This window comes from Palaemon carinicauda, chromosome 8, assembly GCF_036898095.1.
Source record: "Palaemon carinicauda isolate YSFRI2023 chromosome 8, ASM3689809v2, whole genome shotgun sequence".
NCBI classification, from domain to species: domain Eukaryota; kingdom Metazoa; phylum Arthropoda; class Malacostraca; order Decapoda; family Palaemonidae; genus Palaemon; species Palaemon carinicauda.
This window is the reverse complement of record NC_090732.1, coordinates 143,242,500-143,259,999: the sequence shown is the minus strand read 5'-3', so window position 1 is coordinate 143,259,999 and position 17,500 is coordinate 143,242,500. Positions and strand designations below refer to the sequence as shown.

Sequence of the window (17,500 nt, the reverse complement as noted above, 5' to 3'; positions counted from 1 at the left end):
ATACATACATACATATATATATATATATATATATATATATATATATATATATATATATATATATATATATACATAAATATGTATATATATACAGTATGTGTATATATATACATGTATTGTTATTATCATTATTACTTGCTAAGCTACAACCCTAGTTGGGAAAGCAGGATGCTTTAAGCCCAGGGACTTCAACGGGGAAAATAGCCCAGTGAGGAAAGGAAGCAAGGAAAAATAATAATTTTAAGAAGAGTAACTTTAAAATAAATATTTCCTATTTAAACTATAAAAAATTAACAAAACAAGGGGAAGAGAAACAAAACAGAACAGCGTGCCCGAGTGTACCCTTACGCAAGAGAACTCTAACCCAAGACAGTGGAAGACCATGGTACAGTGGCTATGGCACTACTCAAGACTAGAGAACAATGGTTTGATTTTGGAGTGTCCTTCTCCTGGAAGAGCTGCTTACCATAGTTTGAGTCTCTTCTACCCTTACCAAGAGGAAAGTGGCCACTGAACAATTACATTGCAGTAGTTAACCCCTTAGGTGAAGAAGAATTGTTTGGTAATCTCATTGTTATCAGGTGTATGAGAACAGAGGAGAATCTGTAAAGAATAGGCCAGACTATTCGGTGTCTGTGTAGGCAAAGGGAAAGAATCGTAACCAGAGAGAAGGATCCAATGTCGTACTGTCTGGCCAGTCAAAGGACCCCATAACTCTCTAGCAGTAGTATCTCAACGGGTGGCTGGTGCCCTGGCCAACCTACTACCTATAAATATATGTATATATACAGTATATATATATATATATATATATATATATATATATATATATATATATATATATATATATATATATATATGTATATATATATTATATATATGTATATATATATATATATATATATATATATATATATATATATATATATATATATATATATATATATATATATACACACATCGCTCGGTACCCTTCATTTTGAAAGGTAAAGTCCGACATTGCATAAGAGGAATACATATTTGAAGGGAATAAAACGATAAAGACTCACCCTGACAATGAGAGGAATTCCAAGATCAGTTGGGAAAACCATCGTAGAATCCACCGTTTTGTAATGATAAGGGAACTCGTAGAAACCAGGAATAAACTGCATTATAACGTCTCCGGTTAATGGGCCATCTAAGCAATAAAAAAATCACAGTACGAATATTATTATTATTATTATTATTATTATTATTATTATTATTACTAGCCAAGATAAAATCCTAGTTGGAAAAGCAGGATACTATAAGCACAAGGGCTCATAGCTCCAACAGGGAAAATAGCCAAATGAGGAAAGGAAATGAATAAACTACAAGAAAATAAAGAACAATCAATATAAAATATTCTAAGAACAGAAACAACATTAAAATAGATCTTTCACATATAAACTGTAAAGAGAGACTTAATGTCACTCTGTTTAACATGAAAAAACATTCGTTGCAAGTTAGAACTTTTGAAGCTCCACCGATTCAACTGTCTGATTAGGAAGATCACTGCAAAATTTGGTCATAGATAGAATAAAACTTCTAAAGCTCTATGTATTACTGCACCTTAAGATTAAGAAGCCACGACTCTAAGAATTAACTGCATACCTAGTATTACGAATATGATGGTACTGTCTGGGAAGAGCTGAATAAAAAGGCTGGTAAGAGTTATGAAAAATCTTATGTGATATGAATAATGAACTAACTGAACGACGGTACCCCGAGACTAATATCTAGATCAGGAATAAGAAATTTAATAGACCACAAGTTCTTGTTCAACAAATTATGATGAGATTTAGCAGCTGAGAAGCAGCCAGGAGAACAATAGGCGAAACAAGGCCAAATAAACGAATTAAAATACTTCTTCAGAATAGATTGATCACCGGAAATCTTAAAAGACTTTCTCAATAAGTAATTTTTGTGCAATTGAAGAAGAAAGAGATCGAATGTATTTCTCAAAAGTAAATTTGCCATAAAGTATTACACCTGAAATTTTAAGAAGAATGTAAAGAGTACATTGTCAATGCTGAGGTCTTGATGTTAAGGACCTACTTACAATCATACTTTGAGTTTTGTTAGGGTTCAACTTCATGCCCCATAATTTTCATCATGCACTAATTTTAGTTAGATCTCTACGGCTTGTATTCTAGGTCAAACCACATACCATGTGTATATATAGGCCTAGTATGAAAAATAATAGGCCAAGAACATCAGATATCACATTCCTAGACCAACTATAGGGCCCATCAACAACTCTTTTCAATCTATTACTCAATAATCCTTTGGAAGGTTTCTTATGGCATCATCTATTTCTTACAATACTGCTTTTCTATATTATTTCGTGTGGTACAAATGATACAACGTGCCTATGTATATGTAGTGAAATCGGTGGACGAGTGATTGCTGTCTATGTCGGAGTCATTGGTAGTGCAGCCAATTACACAACTTTTAGGAAGATGTAGAGTTGCGGGCACTAGAACACGGTGTTTAATAGAGTTGTGGGACTCTTGAAGATTAATATCTTCAGGGGCACACCAAGTTACATTACGAGCCAAAATCAAAGTCTATATATTTTCTGTAAGTTTCCAGAAATTCTAAAAAAAAACCAGTCCTTGTCGACATGCATTAACTGACTATCATCAAAGAGCCTTGACTTGCTTGTATATAGGTCTACACAGCATTTGTTACAATGATATATACTGTAGAAGAATCACGTTACATGGGCACAGACAAGAAGAATTTCCTGGCAAATAAAATTAACTTTTTAGTCACAAGTAAAGGAAAAAACGAAAGGGAAGGAGTGTGTCTGATACAGGGGAGTGGCTTGTTGGGTTTTGTAACGTCAGATATTCTGACAGGCTTTACTAACGCGTTAAATATGAAAGTTTAACTTTAGTGATTGGATTTGAGAATACACTAGCATGAGATAAGAGCGTCTGTTGTAATTGATAAAGGAATAAGTGATGTTTGCTGATGATATAGTGTTACTTGGTAATCGTGACGAGAAGCTGTTTAATGGTAAAAGATAGCATCAGCAAACCAAGAGAGTAACTGAAGGCCAAGGAGGTCAATAAATGGGTGGCAATGTGAATGGTGAATTAGATACAATTCGTTTGTGTGTGCAGGCTATATATATATATATATATATATATATATATATATATATATATATATATATATATATATATATATATATATATATATATATATATACACACACACACATATATATATATATATATATATATATATATATATATATATATATATATATATATATATATATATATATATATATATATATAGGCGATGATAGAAGGAGAAATGTTAATCAAACAGTACAGTAAGATGTTAAATGTAAAAAACAGACTGAACCTATAGCCTGCTGCCAAGACCTGCTTTCAGGGTAGAATTAAGGCAAGGGTGGAAAGGTGAGAAACGTATATACGAAGAAAGCGCCGGGGAAAATAATCAAAAGGTTACCAAACGTGTTATTATAGATAACGTTATTTTTTCTTTGGTGAGGGAGTGGCTCTGTCTCATAGAAATTTTGTAAAAGACCATATGGAGCAACCTGGGTTTCAAAGAGGCCCGAGACTAGGTATAAGGATGCTGACGTGTAGCAGATCAGTCATTTGTGTGGGTGTGTGAGAAGGCCAATCTGCGAAGGTTTTCAGCGCGAGGAATTTTATTTTGATTCATCTCTCTCTCTCTCTCTCTCTCTCTCTCTCTCTCTCTCTCTCTCTCTCTCTCTCTCTCCAGTAGCCTGTATATATATATATATATATATATATATATATATATATATATATATATATATATATATATATATATATATATATGTGTGTGTGTGTGTGTGTGTGTGTGTGTGTGTGTGTGTGTGTGTGAATATTGTGTAAGTTAACAGTTACAGTACATTCTAAATCTGAAGACAAAATAATACCCTGAAATACTCTTGACGATATACGTTATAAAGTCATAACAAACAATCGCGACACATACAAAACTCTTTGGCAAAGTTGAATATCAGTTGGTCATTGGAAGTCAGCTTTAGTTCGAAGTCCTCTGTCAAACCGCTCATCTTAATCCCAAGTTCTTCCTGCAAAAATAAAACACTTTGTTATCGACAGAACATAGATACTCGTAGAATCGCTGAATATAATGGATATAAAAGTGTGTGTGCATTGTTTCTAATGATTGATTATGAGTTATCTGGCATCTGACATCTAAGGTCATTGACGCTGAGGATTATTAAACTGTTTTTACATCTGCATACACATACATATACATAGAAGGAATTAGACGGTTATTGTAAGACAGAAAGCATCAGTCTACAGACTCTACACTTAGAAACGGGAAATAATGTTTACTTACAATTCTCTGTGTGATCATGTCTTCTACCATCTGATAATTTTCATCGGCCATGTAAGAAAACACTCTGGGCATGAAAGGGTAAATCAAGTCTATAATGTAGAACGGGTTGCTTAGTTCCAAACTCATCTGCAAGAGTGAAAGAATCTTTAAAGTTGCCCTCAGTGAATATCTTATCAGAGCTGTCATAAAAGATATAATTGTCATTTTGATAATTAGGTAGTTCAGGTTAGTCTCTGGTGTCAAGATTAAAATCTTACTGAATAATTTGTATCCAAGAATTTGATAAGCAAGATGAAAAGGTTGTGCATCTAACAAAATTTCCTCAACTGATTTATTTCCAAAATTTGACACTAACTGTTGGCTGAAGTTTGGAACATGGCTGTACTTCATAATGTAAGAGTGATTTTTTTTTTACAGAGAATGTTATAACTTCAGTTTTAGTTGCAAATCCATTCAATACCTTCATTGAAGAGGAGAAGCCACGCAGTGATGGATGCGAAAGCTTTAGAGAGAGATAAGAGGGAATATAGTCCTCTTCGACGGCAAACCACAAGAGGCTGCCGTATATGGAATCCTGCAATGTCAAAGAAATTAAAAATATTAAAGAATAAAAACTGCAAATTCATAGCCTTCGCGGTACAAATGTCATCAAAGAAGGAAACTCATCAGGTGAAATGACCTGCAGAATCAAAAGATATTAAAGCAATGTTAAAAGTAAGAGTTATTATCGATCAGATATATAATAAGTTTTACTACTTAGAAATAAAATATACTACACCATCTAATTTTCAAACTATCTCACCGTGAAACCAAATACCGGAAATTATATCAGGAAAAAGTAAAAGGCAGAAGTTATAACACGGCACGAAAATACTCACAATATTAGTCGTATAATTCTCAAAGCGAGCTAGTACTGAATCTGCTTTCTTAGCTAGAGGAACAACTTTTGAAACTACTGGAGCCCTGAAATTTGCATTGATATATAATTTACATTCTGTATAACAGAACATGTGGAAATATTCATGTGAAGGGTGAATACATGCAAACGACTGACAAATTAAAAAGCCTGTTTACTTTTCCTTATCATCCAACGTACAAGAAAAAATCCCCCAGAAATCCAAGCTTCGTTTATAACATATTGGAAAAAAAACTAAGTGGCCTAATTTGTAACTAATAATCTATGGACTACTTACTTGTTGATATATAATGCATTTTCCAGTAATCATAAAAACCAAGCTCTGTTAAGCTGGATATATATATATATATATATATATATATATATATATATATATATATATATATATATATATATATATGTGTGTGTGTGTGTGTGTGTGTGTGTGTGCGTGTGTATGTGTGTATGTAAGTAACTTACATTTCCCGGTCGCTTTTGGCAATACTTAAGATAATGGAATAGATCAACTGAGCCATCTGTTTGGAGGGTTCATGCCAAGTCGAAACTGCCATTTGGGTCCACCATGCCGCGCCTGGATTCCATGAAGTCATCACTACAAAAGCCATGCTTCGGACTTCTATGTGCTCCTCCAGATTTTCAATTAGAGATGTTAACACTTTTTGGACCTGAAGGTTAGATGCAATCATTTGCATTAGAGTGTATTGCATAATTCATGTGTAGTATTCACACACACAATCACACACACACACACACACACACACACACACACACACACATATATATATATATATATATATATATATATATATATATATATATATATATATATATATATATATATATATATATATATATATATACAGTATATAGTACGCTCTGTAATCTATTGACGCTCATTTTCTCTGACAAATACACGTTGCAACTGATTGCTTTCATTCATTGGTAAACAACTATGGATCTTCTTGACGAGTTCGTCCCTACAATTATTTACTCATTGAATCTGTGGGATAGAAGATAATCCAACTGTTTCTTCCTCTCTCTCTTTGTATGTCTCCCTTATTTGTTCCTTGACCTAATCAGTTATCTATCTCCCTCTCTCTCTCTTCCATTCATTCCTTGACCCAAGCAGTTAACTCTCTCTCTCTCTCTCTCTCTCTCTCTCTCTCTCTCTCTCTCTCTCTCTCTCTCTCTCTCTCAAATACAGACTTTCGTCGGAAGTTTCAAATCCTCCTTTTAAATGCAATAATAAATTGTGGCCTTTAATTTACTTGATTTTTACAGCACTGCTCCCATCTATCTATCGCTCCAGTCCTTTAAATCTTCAATTAAAAATCTCCTTAAATAATGAATAGTTTATGCTGATATACAATTACAATATATATTGATAAACTTTCTCTTATTGCTATGTACTTGCCTATTGTAAACGTCCCTGCTTTGCGACCTGTTAGAATGGGATTCTATACCTGCTCTAGCTCAATAGTTTCTAGAAGTGTCTGCAACTTCCTCATCCTCATCCTTGTGAGGCAGGGATGGGGGAGCCTATAGGTCTACCTGCTGACTCATTAGCTACATCTTAGTTGGGGAGGGGGCTTAGGCACTGATCATATGTATACATGGTCAGTCTCTGGAGCACTGTCACTGTCCCCTGCATCTACCATTCATGATGTATCCACGTGCTATGGGCACTTACCAAGGGTTTAACAGTGAGAGGCATTAGGTCTGATGAGAGACTCATGATGGCCAGCCTTCTCAAGCCAACATCTTCATCGGCAGTGCCAAGAACGTAGGGCAAGAGGAAGTTCAGAGCATGCGGGGTCCTCAGATTAGTCACAGCCTGGAGAAAGACGACCTTCTGGGATGTCGTTGAGTTCTGGCCATGGGAAAACACAAGACTGCAGTGGTTGTACAACTGTTCATTTCAATATAATTTAAAGATATTTCAATCTCATAAATGTTCTATTTACGCACACTAAGTACAGCAAACGTTTTATACAATATCATTTGTTATGCAATTACTGTAAATATACAAATGAAAAGGATAATTTGGAAAAATACAGATATGTATCTACAGAAAGTAATGAGATTGCAAAGTAAATGAGATAATCTTCAAAATAAGAAATTACAGAAGGATAGATATACACATGAAAAAGTTATTGCCTGGGCCATTTCTGTAAATTTAGTACATAAATGCACTCCTTAATAAATTATAGATAAGAGGACTTCAAATCCTTTAAGATGGAATAAAATCTACTAGTAATGTCTATCGTGTGTTCATCACAGCCACCATTGCGTGTACTTGCTGCGCCCATTAGTCGATTAATTTTATTCCCAATTAGCCTTTGGTATGGTTGGCACCAACAGCCTATTCTCATTGACTCTCAACTTCTGATCTCATAAAATTGTAGAGGTCTATGAAATGGCCTTCTGTGGTGCGTGTCAGTCATGAATCGAATTCTTTCTCGGTCTAGAGATCTTGAAAAGGAGATCGTCCGACTTGCATCTCCCTAGACTCACCCGCATCTCTTCTTCGACGTAATTGAGGAAAGTATCAAGCATTTCGTTCTCATGACATTGTCGCTCAGGTTTGCAGCCACCATTTGAACATTTCCTTGCTTCTGTACTGAAGCACAGTTCGTGGATCAAGGAGGCTGTGGAGGTAATGGCTAAACTCTTCAGGTACGTTTTATACAGACTCCAGCTAATTGACTTTGTTATTTCCTGGAAAAAAAAAAAATTATTTTAATGCTAATAATAATGATAACAATTATAATGGTAATGACAATGATATTCATCACAATTTGGTTATCTACATAGCTGTCAATATATGAACTAAGAAAATGATACTTTTCTAATACTAACCAATACTTCAGGTAGCAAATTAGGATATCTAATCGTCAATTGTGCGCTTTCAAAGAAAAGCACTGCGAACTGTCGTTCAGAATCGACAAAAACATCATGATTAAGCAAAAACTTCAGAGCGGCTTCGGATCCAGAAATTAGGCAAGCTACTCTGAATATATTCCTGGAATATGAAAAGAAAAGGAAAATACTAGACATCAAAAATATATTAAATGAACAAATACGGACTCATCTTTTTCCCAACCCATAACGGAAGTGTCTCATACCCGCTCATACACTGTAATGCTATTGCTTGATTTTGGAATGCAAGTAAAGTTTATTCAACAGATAAGGAGCTCTCTCTCTCTCTCTCTCTCTCTCTCTCTCTCTCTCTCTCTCTCTCTCTCTCTCTCTCTCTCTCTATATATATATATATATATATATATATATATATATATATATATATATACATATATACATTATATATAATATATATTTACATGTATATATATTTATATGTATATATAGGCTATATACGTATATGATATATATATATATATATATATATATATATATATATATATATATATATATATATATATATATATATATACACGACCCATGTAGATGGGTAATGAGACGTTGGAATATGGGTTTTCTTCATTTATTACAAAAGGTACATTCGTAAGTACACCGTACACAACTACCCTATCAGGTGAGGGACTTGTCAATTCAAGCACCCAAAGTCAACTAAACTCCCCTCGCTACCAAATTGCAATCTTGTACAATGACATGCTGAGATATAGGTTTTTGTGGAATACTCATGAATATTGAGTTCATTTACCTTGACGTACAAAACACATCTATATACATGAATTAGGACATTACTCTCTCCCTCCCCCCCCCCAAGCTTCTCACTCCGGGAGGAGGTGTGCACTCGCCCTCACTAGCGTATGATATATGGAGGACACTCCGACCAAGAATAGGCATGGCATGTAAACAGAGATGGAACATAATATATATATATATATATATATATATATATATATATATATATATATATATATATATATATATATATATATAAATCACCCAAAAAAGAATAACACATCTTCCACAAAAAAAAAAAAAAATTAAATATTGCATGTAAAAATGTACACAATACAATATAAATAATTCCACTCATTTCTTCATAAGACCTTTGCAACTAAAATACAGAATACCCAAAGTGATAAAAAAAAATCATAACATCAATTTTACACAACCTCATCAATAACCTCCATCTGGTTGTGGGCAATACGGGCTTTTTTGGGCAGAACAGGGATAGGAATAGATATTCCTTCATCCCTTGATTTTACTTGTCCGGGGTTATGGCACAATTTTGCAACACAACTCACCACCACCGTTTTGCCATTTATTTAAATGGTGCTATTATAGTATGCTATCTACCGCCGATTTTGCTATCTACCACCCCTTTCTGAAATTTTGGAATTGGTTTATTATTTTGTTTATGAGACCCCAATTAATACTACCATACAATTAACTGGGAAATCACCTAATACTGTCACTGATTGGTTTAATGTGTCTGGAAGTGTGTAGTGTGGTGGTTTCAATTGGAAAGTTCTGAGAAAAGGCGACGATGTATTTCCTGCTTTCTTGAATGATGCAAGATATGTTTACAAGCAGTGGTAGAATAAATTTTTGATTGAATATTTTTCATAGATTATTTTCTTTCAGTTTTGTAATATTTGATTTTTCATTTGATTAACTTGTAACATTGTTGTATGATGAGCTTTGAATAATTTGTAAAAAAAGTTTCCCTACAAACTGCTTATAATTATGCACCCATGTTGTCCTGCCAATAAATATTATTAAACTATCATTAAAGTCCAATGAGGATAACATTCTGGTGGTAAGTAATCTGTTTGATAATCCTCATCAAACGGGAGGATTAATATTGACGGTAGATAACATACTTTGTGGTATATACCATACTATAGTAGAAATTCGACGGTAGATAGCATACTATAATAGAAATTCGACGGTAGATAGCATACTATAATAGCACCATTTAAATCACTACTACACTAGCACTTGCAACTAGGTTATCGACTGGTGGCCTCTAGCAGTTTTCCCGAGAAAATCATTCATTTTCCCGCCCTTCTCTTATAACATTAAGTATAAGGTATTCACATCTACACATTCTCTAACACTGCCTATCCTCAAGGCTGAACTTTTAATCCTGCAGCCACTTGCCATTCGGGAACCGCCCCGGCCCAAGCAACCAGGAATCATATAAATACATGAATAATACAGCGTCCGCCTGATGGATCTCACCTTTGATTGTTTTTAAGTTCACTCAGCAATGTTATACGTATTTCTGCATTCAGCAAAATTACCACAACATTTTACGTATACATTAAGCATCAACATAAGAACACATTGTTATCATCAAGTTTAATTAAAACACGTCAAAAGAAGAAATAAGGTCTGTTCAAACAACAACAGCAAAGGAAAAAAAAAATTCTACTCATCAACTATAGGAATGTCACGTATGCAGGGGGTAAGGAGGAACACTTTTGAAAACTACCTCTTCAGGCACCACATGTATGTGTGCCTGATGATGTTCAGACACTGCACCATCAATAATGCTTTGTATCACAACTGAGTTAGATTTAACCATCTTTACTCGGTACGGACCCAAATACGCTAGCTCTAGTTTGTGTTTCCTAGGTTATAATCGTTTCAAATACACACTATCGCCCACAAATACTTTTACCGGTGCAGTTTTGAACCGACCATCAAACTTTGAGCTGTTTTTTTCATTAGCTCTTCTTAAAAACCTTTCAGTGGTGTTCATTACTCTCCTCAATAGATTTAATAAATATACACGGTATTGCTCTGTTGAATAATTTTGCAATTGTTGTGAATTAATGAGTACTGTATATGGTAACACAGGATCCTGTCCATACACTAAAAAGAAGGGCATGTCCCTGAGCAAAGCATTATATGCAATGTTCAAAGCTAGCTCAGCTGTAGGAAGCATGGCGTGCCAATGAAGGGGCTCATCAGCTGCTAAGTAACGTAAAATCTGCACTACTTCCCTATTATGCGATTCCACTAAGCCATTTGCTGAAGCCCTATATGCAGTCACTGAAAAGTGTTCAATTTTCATCAAGTCCGTAACCAATTTCATCACCTTAGTTATAAACTCGAGACCGTTATCACTTATTAAAATTTTCGGGCAACGAAACCTAGTAATGAAAGAACACAGCGCCTAGGCTTATGAATTTGCCGATTCATCCAACATTGCGGAAGTATGAGTGTACCGAGTAAATGCATCCACAAATACACATATATACTTATGTTGTGTTAAACCAGAAGGAAATGGTCCTACCACATCCATAAGCACTCTATAAAATCTAATAGGAATCATAGGCCACTTTCTGGCTTCCGGTACAGTGTTTTCATGTTCTTTGAAACAGTTACAAGCATGACAACCTTTTATATAATTCTCCATAGATTTTTTCATACCTAACCAAAAAAAGGATTTACATGCTCTCCTTAATGTTCTATCAATCCCTAAATGCCCTGCATACAGATTTGAATGTACAATGTGGATGGCTCGATTAATTAAAGAGGGAGGAGGAACTCCCCATGCACAAAATTCCCCTCCTCTCTTCTCGTAAGCACAATATAAGATACCATTTTCTATAAAAAATTTCTCACAAGGCACATTCAGAAATGATGGATAACTCTTTGATTCTCCTTTAATCACTGCTTGCACTCTTTCCATCCATTCCTCTTTTTTTCTGTCCCTCTCGGACTTCTTATATGTCCCAACCTCCAAAGTCAATCAAACCTGCATCATCAGGGCATTCATTCTGGACACCGGTGGTCATGTCCTTGGTCACCCACATATATTCACCTTCGCCGCTCTCTCTCTCTCTCTCTCTCTCTCTCTCTCTCTCTCTCTCTCTCTCTCTCTCTCTCTCTCTCTCTCTCTCTCTCTCTCAACCCGTCTTCTGACTGCTCATCGGGAGAATTCACATCCCGTTCTCTATTTTCTCTATTTTGATGGGTCTTCACTATTTTGGTTACGTTCTTCATTCTTCTTTTATGCCCTAGTTGTTACTCCTATTACTGCACCCCTAGAGAGAGCATCAGCTACCTTGTTAGCTTTACCCTCTATGTGGTGAAAACCCTTTATATTAAACTCTAACAATCTCTCAATCCATCTCGCTTGACGAAAGGTCAAATCACTTCTATAATACAAATCACGTAAGGGGCGATGATCACTTTGCAACTCAATCGACTGACCTAATAAAAAGAACCGATGACTCTCTAGAACCCAAAGAATAGCCAAAGCCTCTCGATCGAATGTACTATAATTCTTTTCTACCCCTTTTAACGCCCGGGAAGCAAAATAAATGGGTCGTTCTCTGCCTTTATCATCTCGTTGAGAAACTACGCCACCAATAGCTACACTACTCTCATCTGTTGTCACTAAAATCTGCCGATCAAATCTAGGATATGTGAGTAATTCATTGCTAGTTAAGGCAGCTTTCAAATGGTTAAAGGCCCTTTCTTCTTCCCCTCTCCAATTTATTACTTTTTGTTTCTTTAAAGCATCTATGGGTCTCGCCATCTCTCCAAAACCTCTTATGAATTTACGGTAATACCCAGTGAGCCCAAGGAATTTAACTACTTCCTTAGAGTTAGGTGGCCTGGGGAAATCTCTAATAGCTGCTACTTTACTGGGGCAGGGTTGTATACCTTCTGGGATTATTATGTGACCTAAAGATTCGACCTGTTTACAGAAAAATTTGCACTATGACAAATTTATTTTCATACCATCACGTTGCAATGCTTCTAAAACTTTACGAATATTATTATTATGTTCTTTGGCCTTTTTCCCTGTAATTATGATATCGTCTAAATAAACAAGAACATTATGGCCAATTAAGGGAGACGAAACCGCCATCATTACTCAAGAGAAATGACTTGCAGCATTTTTAACACCAAAAGGAAGAAAATTAGATTTAAATAATCGATCGTTAGCTACAAAGGCCGTTTTACATTTACTGTCTTCCTGAATGGGTATTTGATAGTATCTAGATTTTAAATCAACAGTTGTAAAATATTTACTATCCCGTACTTTTGCAAGTAATTCTTTGATCAAGGGCAATGGAAATGCATTATCCTTAGTGAATGCATTCAACTTCCTATAATCAACACAATCTTACCGAGCCATCCTTTTTCCTAACAGCTACAATTGGAGAAGCCCAGGGGGATTCGCTCTCCTTGATTATCCCTTGTTCCCTTAATTTATTAATTTCCCTTTCTATCTCTCCCTGGAAATGAATGGGTACCTTATAAGGCCTTGACCTGATCGGCTCCGCCTGCCCAGTTTCATTGCTAAAGGGAAATCGATCAATCCTCCCGGGTGGATCATCTCCAATTGCAATTACATCGGAATAATTATTGACAATGTCACTAACTACAGGCTGATATTCTGAGGGACATAGTTTTCGTGCTTGCATAAACAAATTCTGAGTGCGTTCGTTTGTGCGGGCTGGAGTTGTGGCTCCCAACATCCCATTATAAGCAATTTCACATAACTCTAATTCACACACAGAATCACTTCCTAACACAACTCTTTTATTTGACAAATTAACTATCGTTATATCAGCTCTGTTCGCTTTTATTTCCGTCAGGCTCTCTAATATCATATGGGCCCAATTATCATGTGGTTTAACAACAACCTTGCTTCCTTCCACAAGAGGGCAACAGGGGTTCACTAAGTGTCTGGGGGAGACAACACTTCTCCTCTCTCAGGTACAGCTGTTACGTTACTTCCATGTCTCTCCGAGCCCGCACACGCACTTATTCTCTCATGACTTTCTATCGGTAAAATATACCCTCTTGCTTTTACTGTTATTATATCTTTTCCTGCAAAAATGCATATTTGATTATTAGGGATAAAATCAATTCCTAAAATAGCCTCGATTCCTGGAATTTCCAAGGTGGGCAAAACAAAAAAATCACGTGTAAACTTAACAGACCCCACCTTAAAGTTGACGATTGTCTTATGGTTTATGTGTAGTTTATTTCCTCCTGGCGTGTCAAGAAGGATAGATGCCGCTGACTGTAGTGGGTTTGAGGAGAATCTTTTTTCAATCAGTGAAACGCTGGTGCCTGTGGCAATCAGCGCTCGAATGGATTTACAGTATCTGGCAGGTCAATCATAACTGCTAGCATTCCTAAACGGCCATTACGAGATATGGGGCACAGGCCAATGACCTCAGGAGCAGGGTTGAAGTCGGGGATACCGATGAAGGTCCCAGTGCCTGCTCTGTCACGTCCGACGTTACCTCTTCCTCGGCTAGTCCTTGTGATGTCATGCCGGGGGCCATCGAACTCCCTCATCTCCCCCCTTCTTCTGTTTCTTTTTCCTGTGATGTTGGGCTGGGGGAGGTGTGCGTGTGCCACAGCCCGCCGGCCCACAGCGATTTTTGCTGAGCACTCTCGATATAGATGACTGTAGGCCTGACAAGTGTAACAGCGGGGGTGAATGGGGCACTCCACTCATCGATGCCCCTCTCCCCCACACTGCCAACATTAAAAGACTCTGCTAATCTGCTGACTGCGTTCCCCCTTACTGTACCTCTCTTCGGGGGTCGAGTGCCTCTCATGGCTGCCAACTTCTCGGAATCGGGCCAGTTATTCCCAGTCATTTTTTCTTCTGGCAAACTGTCTAAAATGTTTTGTATCGCACTCACTACATCTGCTAACGAGCGATTGTCATTGAAAAAAAAAACACATAAATACGGGTCTACTAATCTGCGAAAATGTTTACGGGCAATTGCTGTTTTATCACCTTCTGGGAGATTGGCCCTCCCAAAAATGCGAGTTGCAAAACTAAGAAATGATTCACCTTCCCGTACTTTGGGTTTGTACCCATTCATTTCATGTCTCCCTTTATTGCATCAGGCAAGGCCTACTTCTCAATTAATCGTTGTTTTATTTCAGAAGAACTTCTTAAACTGTCTTGTGGCCAACACATTACATCCATTGCAGGAGCATCTTTCAGCAATCTAAATACTTAAATAGCTTTTTCTCTTTCAAACCACCTCCCTACTTCAAAGTCTGTCAAAAACACTTCAATCGATTGAAACCTTTTGTTAGGCAACTGATCATCAAAAGGCCTAACACTTGCCTGGAGTTCTGGCAACTTTCAAACTATGATTTGCATATCTTCATTCGGCTGTGCATGCGTACTTTCACTTGTGTGCGTTTGAACCTCGTTTATGTACGTCAGATATGCTGTGGTTGCACTCTGCGCCTCGTCTTGTTCAACCAAGAATCTGTTCATTAACTGCTTTAAGTTTTCTAACTTATTTTCCAATTCTTGCATTCTAATTTCCTGTCTATATTCTTCATCGGGAACGCTATATCCCACTGCTCCTTCGTTCTTATCTCCTGCAGCAGCAGCGTCTGCTAAGTTAGTCTTTGTGTATCTAGGCATCTTGAACTTTTATTTCATCAGCTCAAAGAACAACTTCACTCAGCATACACAAACAGACACATTTTTACACCTGACACCAATATGACCCATGTAGATGGATAGTGAGACATCGGAATATGGGTATTCTTCATTTATGACAAAAGGTTCATTCGTAAGTACACCTTACACAACTACCCTCTCAGGTGAGGGACTTGTCAACTCGAGCCCCCAAAGGCAACTAAACTCCCTTCGCTACCAAAATGCAATCTTGTACAATAACATGCTGAGATATAGGTTTCTATGGAATACTCATGAATATTGAGTTCATTTACCTTGACATGCAACATACATCTATATACATGAATTAGGACATATATATATATATATATATATATATATATATATATATATATATATATATATATATATATATATATATATATACAAGCAGTTGAAAGCAAGAATGTCACAAAAATTCAAACAATCTGAAACATGCAATGATAAGCTTAAACATGTTATTCTACGATCAGTGCGGAAGCGAGATATAAAAAAGCAAGAGCATTACAATGTATGAATGGGTATGAAACACGTGCGGTACACACCTTACCCAATATAACCCCGCCCACTTTCTATAAAACTTGCATAGAATTTGAAGGGCTCTCCTTGAAGTATAATTCAGCTACAAAGGAATAAAACTTACCTATAATTAGCGGTGGTGCCATGTTTCTCACCCCTCCAGTCCGACATAATTTAAGGTAGCTTAAAATCTATATATGTGGCAACTTTCTCAAAACAGAATGCCACGAAACATCGTGATCAACCCTTTCTCCACGGAAAGCGATGAATAGTGGTAAGAACATATTTCAACAGCTCTAATCTTTTTAAAAACCTAACCCAGTGCCATCAGTGCTCTGACCCTAACAAACAAACACCCACTTATCTTTGCACTGACTATAAGGACTATTTGCCCTCACCTAATAAACCAGTTAGTGTTATGTAAGCGTGTATGCATGGATAATTAGGTTGTTGTCAAAGTTAAGACAGATTGAATTCAAAGTAGAAGTGGAAGTGAAAATATAGTTGTAACGGTAATTGGGAGCAGTTAAGTTTCTCGAGAGAAAATAGATGAGAACATATCGAGAGAAACTGGGCCGAGGTTAAAGTTATGGAACCTGAAGTTTCATATTAAGAGTCAATGGAGCGATTGTTTTGAGGATTTGCCGTATGCAAAAGAGAGAACTGAACAGAGGCAACACTGAATAATGTATATACGTGTGGAAGGGAAAGTTAATATGTTGGGAAATGATTGTGGCTTCCAAGAGAATGTGCAGGTCAAAATGGGGGCTTTTGATTGGTTGAAGAATGGAAAGTTTATTGGAGTGCAAGTGAAATAATGATGAATGGTGAAAATATCATTGAGTGACTGATCAAGGTGTGTTTGGTAGTTCTGTATGAAGGGGATGTTTTAAAAGAATTTGTGAGAAGACTAGATTTATTTTAGTATAATGGTCAGAGTAGCAGAGAGACATTAAGAATCATATAAGCGAAGTTAATTAGTATGCCAGGGAAGACGTATACTGCATTGGATTTGGGAAGTAGGCAGGTGATACACGGATCACTGTGTGAAGTGGGTTTAGCCAAGAGAACGTGAGCATTATGTGTTATGAGAAGGCTTATGATGGCACTGAAATAAAGAAAGCCCTAATGCTTCATACGTTCATCTTGGTGACCTCTAAGGTAGCAGCAGTAGTAGATTCAAGATATGAAACTTCATTTGTGGTGGATAACGGGGGAGGGTGGGGTTTGGTACCCTCGCAGTACCAACCAAACTTGGCTGAATG

General features: G+C 36.4%; 1 protein-coding gene across 1 annotated transcript in view; it reads right to left on the bottom strand.

Moving 5' to 3' along the window:
* LOC137646000 (hemolymph clottable protein-like) overlaps positions 1-17,500 on the bottom strand; it is a 79,344-nt gene that overhangs the window by 20,545 nt on the left and 41,299 nt on the right. The window contains exons 12-20 of the mRNA XM_068379130.1: positions 8,174-8,336; positions 7,829-8,032; positions 7,005-7,184; positions 5,774-5,979; positions 5,277-5,361; positions 4,859-4,972; positions 4,399-4,524; positions 4,027-4,123; positions 1,050-1,177 (exon numbers count right to left, since the gene is read on the bottom strand). Of these exons, the coding sequence (XP_068235231.1) occupies positions 1,050-1,177; positions 4,027-4,123; positions 4,399-4,524; positions 4,859-4,972; positions 5,277-5,361; positions 5,774-5,979; positions 7,005-7,184; positions 7,829-8,032; positions 8,174-8,336 (1,303 nt within the window). The remainder of the gene's footprint in view (positions 1-1,049; positions 1,178-4,026; positions 4,124-4,398; positions 4,525-4,858; positions 4,973-5,276; positions 5,362-5,773; positions 5,980-7,004; positions 7,185-7,828; positions 8,033-8,173; positions 8,337-17,500) is intronic.